The sequence below is a fragment of the Aulonocara stuartgranti genome (assembly GCF_965226115.1).
Source record: "Aulonocara stuartgranti genome assembly, chromosome: 4".
Taxonomy (NCBI): domain Eukaryota; kingdom Metazoa; phylum Chordata; class Actinopteri; order Cichliformes; family Cichlidae; genus Aulonocara; species Aulonocara stuartgranti.
In genome coordinates, this window is record NC_138942.1 from 31,117,890 (window position 1) to 31,125,304 (window position 7,415).

General features: G+C 39.4%; 1 protein-coding gene across 1 annotated transcript; it reads left to right on the top strand.

Moving 5' to 3' along the window:
* The first annotated feature begins 1,189 nt into the window (after positions 1-1,189).
* Positions 1,190-7,114, top strand: cbx1a (chromobox homolog 1a (HP1 beta homolog Drosophila)). Its single transcript, XM_082531418.1, has 4 exons — positions 1,190-1,298; positions 1,651-1,822; positions 3,571-3,665; positions 4,437-7,114. The coding sequence occupies exons 2-4, from the start codon at positions 1,712-1,714 to the stop codon at positions 4,585-4,587; spliced, it is 357 nt and encodes a 118-aa protein (XP_082387544.1). The 5' UTR covers positions 1,190-1,298; positions 1,651-1,711; the 3' UTR covers positions 4,588-7,114.
* Positions 7,115-7,415: the final 301 nt, after the last annotated feature.

Below are 7,415 nucleotides of genomic sequence, written 5' to 3' on the forward strand. Positions count from 1 at the left end.
TTTGTTTGTTTTTGCTCCAATGCATGCATTAAGAGCAGAACAATCCTTAAATGATCATGAACTAGGGTTAGGGAAGCTATACTTTAAACAGAAACATGTCAATGCACAAACAGGGCTAAGTAACATTTGAAAAGCTGGATGGAAACCTGCAGATGCAGTTAGTAGTGTTCCAGCTTATGGTACTGTCTAAGAATGCTGTCAATGTAGAAAAAAAACAGACTGAGTGATTGTCTGCAGTTTGGAAATGGACCAGTTCCGAAAAGTCCTGTAGCTGGTCATGTTTTAATGACCTGGGTGCTTGGAGGAATTTGTTTCTTGAGGGGGCTGGGATGAGAAGAAAAGAGAGGGGATCACATTCCTAACAAAGACTGTTTTCACCATTTGAGTTCACCTGTGACGCAAACTGGCTGAAAGAGACCTTGACTTTTTTTTTTTTTTTTTTTTCCTTTACCGTCAGTAAGGTTTAAATGAGAATGATCTAAATGTATTTTAGATAAGACATTTAGATGCAGGTAACCCCAACCTTTTAAACAGTACATTTGAATAATGAATGAAACTAGCACCACTGACCAGCAATGGGTCATATGTTTAATTTTTATGATTGTTAATGTGTAACTTGTTTAAGGTTGGAGAAACCTGCAGAATCAACTTCTTGGGATTTCCTTGCCTGGATGATTGAGCATGCATCAAGACAGTATGCAACATATAAGTGTAATCTATTGACCTGTAGAACGAGTTGTGGGGAAAAATAATTTGGTAGTGTAGAAGCATCATGCATTTTAACTGAGAATCATCTGCATGAACATTTGTTTTACCTGGAGACGGCCCTCTCACGCAAATTCTAGATGTTCAGTCTCTGCTAAACACATAGACCCACTTTTGTCATCTACAGGCTGACCAATTGCTGCTGATCAGATATGCGCTGTCAACATTTCATAGTTTTTGATCAAGGAGATAATGCAGACCACAAAGTAATATTTTGATGTCTTTTAATTGCAATGATACTTTTAACTTTCTAACCAGTTCATTATAACCTGTGCACTTTTCCTCCTGGGACCTTCAGAGGTTATCTTATCAGACGTCAAGCTGGCGACCCAAGCAGGAAAGAAGCCCAAGAAGGCAGAGGAGGAGGAGCAGCCTGCAGCAGCTCCACCACCAGCTGCAGGAGCAACAGCAGCCCCTGTAGCAGGAGCAGCTGAGGAGGAGGAAGAAGAGGAGTATGTGGTGGAAAAGGTTTTGGACCGCCGAGTGGTGAAGGGCAAAGTGGAGTTTCTGCTCAAATGGAAGGGCTTCTCAGAGTGAGTGCAAATGTATCTTTCATATTTTAGTTAGATTCTTTATTCTGACACATCTTTATCAAATGTAGTGACTAGTTTTGTTTAACTGTGTTCAATTGAAAAGTGAACTTTACAAAACTTTAACTTTTTAAAATTAAATGTCTGAGGTTTTGTTTTTTTTAGCTTAACCAAATTTCAGCTTTTTTTGTAGCTTTTATATTTGTCATGGTGACGTGCTCATTGAACAAGGCAATGGACTGAAAAATGTAAAAGAACTAGGGAATACAATTAGGAATTTTAGATTAAAGATTGATTTAATTTGAGCTAGAATATCTGCAAATCACATCTTTCCATCTGCACTCATGTTATCTAGTGAGGACAATACATGGGAGCCAGAAGAAAACTTGGACTGCCCCGACCTTATTGCTGAGTACATGCAGAAACACAAAGAGAAGGAAGAGAAAAAGAAGGAGAGCAAACGGAAAGCAGCCAGTGAAACCTCGGGAGATGGAGAAGAGCGAGGAAGCAAAAGAAAGAAGGAGGAGGTGAGAACCTCAGTAAAGAATCTGAGCAGTCAAGCTCCCCCCGCAAAAGTTGTTTGTGTTGTAAATCTCCCCACAGTTGCTTTAACCCTCCTGTTATGTCTGGGTCAAACTGACCCATTTTTAAAATCTTTAAAAAAATAGTTAAAAGGGTTTTTTGAGTATGGAACTTCTTGTACTTGGCTTAATGAGGGTAATCAACAAATAAAATAAAAATGGTTCATTTACGTATGTGCACCCCGAAGGCCCATTAGGCCCTAATGTCACAGTGGATGAAAGACTAGTGGCATTTCGAGCTCGCTGCCCATTCAGGCAATATATGCCTACCAAACCAGCCAAATATGGCATAAAAATCTGGGCAGCATGTGATGCAAACACTAGCTATGCATTGAACATGCATGCTGAAAAGCTGGGTGGAGGAGTCCCAGAGAAGAATCGGGGCACAAGGTCTCAGGGAGCACAGCATAACATGTGACAGTTTTTTCACAAGCTACAACTTGGGTCAGGAGCTTCTAAAGAGAAAGACTACAGTGCCACCTAAGGGGGGGTGGACAACTTGGACAAAGTCACAGTGTCCTACAGGACCAAGCGAATGACTGCACGCTGGCCACTGGTCATCTTTTACAACATGATTGATTGTCCGCCTATGACGCATTTGTCCTTTGGACGGAGATCTTTCCTGAGTGGTACATGTCAAAGCTGTACAAGAGGCGCATCTTTCTTGAGGAGCTGGGGAAGGCACTTGTGGTACCGCATATACAATGGAGGCAGCACATGCCAAGGACCCCACCTGCTGCAGCTACAGTGAGGGAGAGGGCTTCACCCATTACACCAGTGCTTGAGGTAAGTGTGTGTCTCTGTGAGAGTATGTTGTGTGTGTCTTGAGATCAGCAAAAAACATAGTAATCATCATCCTCTTCTTTCTAGATTGCTGCTGGTGGGAAGAAGCAGAGATGCCAGTTCTGCAAGCCATCTGATGATGTCAAGACAAGCATGACCTCTGTAAAAAGTGCAAAATTCATTTGCACAAAACATTCAGTGATGACATGTCCCTCATGTGCTGTGTAGACACATGCACCTGTTTCAGTTCCACCTATTAATTTTTGTGTATTTCTAGTTCTAAACATTGCATAGTGTTGCTGTCACAACATTGATGGTCTGTCACTAGTGTACTGTGGCGACTCAGACACACACACTGTCTTCATATTGCTAATCTCGTATTTTGATCCTTTCTGGATCTAAAACAGTGCTTAAATAAAGTTTACTTTCACTACAAATCCTTTTGAGTCATTAGTTTTGATTTTAAGTCAGCGGGTCAATTTAACCCAGAAGACATGTCACATGTTACTTTTTCTGCATCACTGCATAAAAAAGAGAAAAATAGAAATTGTAAAATAACTTTAAAATAATCAATTTCATGTAAAACTATTGATATATGTTGATCTTTCCAACATACATTAAGTTTTAAAATGTTTTTTATGAAAAACGAGTGAATTATCCTAATTGAACCGTGATCTGTGAGGGGTATACACCATTACACCAAATATTGATTGAAATGGTTAGTAATGGAGTTTATAATGAGATATAATCAATGTTTATTGGAATTTTTTGTTTTCTGAGACTTTTGGATAAGTAAACATGCCCCAAACATCATTGGTAATCCTGAGAAACAGTTGCTTTAATGTCTATGGAGTGATGTCCCCTGCCTGCTTGTTTTCCTTACCTTTTGTCAAATGCCTTCCTGTGTCTAGGGTGAGAAAGCCAGAGGTTTTGGCAGAGGACTGCAGCCTGAGAGGATTATTGGAGCGACAGACTCGAGTGGAGAGCTGATGTTCCTTATGAAGTGGTAAGTTTTCATTGTCACAAACGTATCATAATGAATCCGTTATTTCTCCGCTCTGTCATTTGGAAGTTAGAAGTTATCCAAATTCAGCGAAAGGTCTTATAAATTCATAGATGCAAGTTATTTTTTCCTCTCACTCTGGATTCCAGAGTTTATTGTACTGTGTAACTGAGCACTTTATTAGGGAAACTGTGAGTTTTAATCAATTTAACTCAAAGAGCTTTTGGTAAAGCTCTTTTATGGGTTTTTTGTTACTCAAGGTTATTCATTTTACATTTTTGTTAATGATTAGAAAAGTGATTATTTGTTTGGAAATTCCAGGAAGTACAAATAAGCCTGCAGACTGAGAGGGAAGTGTTGTGAGGTCTAAGATATATTGGGTCCTGATCATTCAGGGCTGTTGAATGATTTTAGATTAAGAGAAGGATTTTAAGTGACAATATCCCATCTAGGTTATCTGTGTCTGGTTGGACTGGGTTGTTCCTGAGATTTTACAGCCAAATAAAATCATTTTGTTTTGCATGGATATGGACATTTACAAGAAAAGATCTGGCATTTTTGTCAATATTTAAGAAGTGTCTGTAGTGTAACCACATCTACAGAATAATATACAATGTATTTTCAGCACAGCATGCATGTACGCACCAGCTGTCAGAATATAGCTGAACAGGTGGGCCTATTAAAAAGGCCAGTGAGTCCATTGGCTATGGCTTCAAAATAAGAAGTTTGGTTCTTGACATTAATGAGATTTCTCTCTTCAATAAAACTCAACAGGAAAAACTCAGATGAGGCTGACCTTGTCCCAGCTAAGGAAGCAAACGTCAAATGTCCACAAGTGGTCATCTCTTTCTATGAGGAACGCCTCACATGGCACTCCTACCCCACAGAAGAAGAGGAGAAGAAAGAGGAAGACAAAAAAGACTAGATTTTTTGGGGGGTGCAAAGAAAAAAGGGAGGTGCAGGGCAGGAAATCAACTGTGCCCTGGTGAGGTGTCATCCAGGTTGGTCAGCTCTAGCAGCAACTTTGGCAGCAAAAGCAATGAAAAATATCTGCCAATGTGGCTGACAGAGGGGGAATAAGAATTGTTTTCCTGCCCTGCAAGGAATTCTCAAAAGATGGTCCCACCTGTATCTTGGCCGAAAAATTTTTAATTATTTATTTTTACCATCTTTTTTTTTTTTTTTTTTTTTTAAACAAGTATGCTGATACTTAACTTCCTCCCTTAACCCCCACTATGTTTACCAATATTCAACTGAAAACAGTGGAAATTATGAAATTTTCTCCTACACTTAGTGAAAAGTGGCAGCCAGCTGTCAGCTTACCTCTTTGCCTTGAAGCAAGCTCAAAATTTGGCTGTGATTTGTAAGTTTTTCTCCTCCAGTCACTGTTCCTTATTTCAGATATCTGTTTGAAGAGGGGGGAGGAGGGGAAAAAGAAGAGGGGGGGGGGGGTTGTAAAAGAAGATCACAAATTGTGACAGACAGGACAAAGTTTACTTCCTGCTTTGTCAGGATACAAAGGTGGGAAATTCTTTTGAATGGGGATGAAGTGAGGAGTGAAAGAATGGACAAACAATGTCCTTTCAGTGTCTGTTCTTTGTGCCACCCATTTTCTCATTATTGTTGATGTGGTCATTTTAATCTCATGCATCATTGACTGTTCATAGTGATAGGTTAGACTACATGAGGGGCCTTAATCATCCTACCAGCCAGCGTGGCAGCTACGGATGTCACAGTACAAGTGGACCAGGGAATTTCCACTATTCTGAGATGTGGATTTAATACCAGTCAATGTATTTTCACCAAAAAAAATGCAGTATAGTTGGACATTTTGACACTCAACTACTATGACAGTAGCTTCATGTTATAAGCTATGTGTTGGGATAAACAGGCTCTTGTTAGCCGCTAGTTTACAGACATTTCAAGTGGTAAAGGTTGTGTTAAATGTGAAGAGTGGAGTATGTTACCTGCTGTTAGTCGCTGGTTTTGAGTCCCAAACTGCAGCCAGTATTACCATGTTATACTTGGTTGTTTGGTTACCTAGTACTGTCTGGTGTGGTTATTATTTTAAACGAGCTGCTTGTGAACATTGTATGCAGTGTTTCCTGAAAGTTACTCTCTCCACTCTGTCTGTACTCAAAACTATTTTAGTGATACTAAAGCCCCTTTCAGATACATTCTGTCAAAGTTGTTACATTGTTACTAAAACATGGGTCACTGATACATACAGTTTCCAAGAGCCTTGTGTCTTGTATGCTAAGACTTCATGTTTTTTGACAATGTGCATAGACTTGAAGTGCTGCCAGGGTTGGAACATGTAACCTCTGCTGCGCACACTTGGTGAGTCGGATCTTTCTTCTGAATTTGTAAAAGGCGAAAGAGACTGAGACATGGGGGGACATTTTGGTCCCATCTATTCATGTGATCTTCAGACCTGTGCCCTGTTAGTCTCAGTCTGGTAATAGATAGGATTTTTTTTCTGATTGGGCAAAACATTTAAGTGAACTAAGTCCACTGAAGGTCAGCTGCTTCTGTAGTCTTGGAAAGAACAGGAAAACGGCCATATGAACTGCTGAACTATAAAGGCAGCTTGTTAAGTTTGCTGCCACTTTGGCTGGTAGGTGGCAGTGTCTTCTGACTCGATAACAAACAAGTGGGTTTCACTGCTGTGGCAGATGGCTGAAAGTTTGTCAGATGATTTTTATTTCCACTAATTTGTTTTTATATCTTCACACACATTTACCTGTGTTTTGTAGGCTGTATTATTTGAGCTTGCACTGCCCGGGCAACACTTAACATACAGTATTCTTTCACATTCTTTGCTTGACACTTATTTTGGTGAATAAATTAGGATGTATCTTTAAAACTTTAGCATGCTGAGCAGAATCAGTTTAAAAATACTTGTCAAGTGTTCTGTGTTGAATGTAGCCCGGTTGTGTACATGTATGTATACTGTATTAAAGTTAGAACAGTAGCTGGCATATCTGGGTAAGCTGGTTCAAAACGGTTCATACTTCAGGTGGCGTTTTGCTGTGCCTGTTTTGTTTTTCGCTCCTTTTATTAGCCTTAGCCCTGACTGTCACATATGGAAGCCGTACAAGAGTACTTCATGCATACACAGACTGGGTAAAGGTTGCAACAGTTTCTTGCCTTTTAAATCAAACACAAGAGGCTAAACTAGTCTGGTTTAAGTTTTTACTGTGAAGTCCTGACACGTCCTGCATCCTGACTACTTCACCACTGACTGGAAGGAACTGAACTATCTGCACCCAGGTCTGCTACTTAGGTTTTCTCATCTTGTGTCAAACTTTTGTTGTTGTGTTTTTGTTTGTTTTTAGTGGATTAGCTTGTGTTGTCTTGTTGCATGTTCATTTTCCTTTGCTATGTTGGCATCATGGCTGATCTACTTTTAGCTGTTTTGAAAAAAATAAAAGGTTTTTGTTTTCTAATTATTTTGGGCTTTGGACTCTCAATTACTTTTTAAAGGTGCACACAAAGATGTATTACTCTGACCAGAAAAATTGCAAAAGCAGAATCTCCATACAGTTACCAACCAAGACACTTAAAATGTGTTCTTTTCTAGTAGCCACTTTTCTCAGTATTAGCAGATGCAGAATAAGAAAAGTAGTGGAGATGCTGAAATAAATATCCTGAGTTGTTAAGTGCAGATTAAGATTCTAGATTCTGTATAATCTAAGATAGGGATGTGTCTGTCTGCCATAACAAAACAAAAAGGTTTAAAAAAAAAAAAAA

Coding starts and splice junctions, on each gene's coding strand:
- cbx1a (XM_082531418.1), top strand. CDS start 1,712: ATGCAGAAACACAAAGAGAAGGAAGAGAAAAAGAAGGAGAGCAAACGG. Junction 1,823..3,570: donor GCAAAAGAAAGAAGGAGGAG/GTGAGAACCTCA, acceptor TCCTGTGTCTAG/GGTGAGAAAGCCAGAGGTTT. Junction 3,666..4,436: donor CTGATGTTCCTTATGAAGTG/GTAAGTTTTCAT, acceptor AAAACTCAACAG/GAAAAACTCAGATGAGGCTG.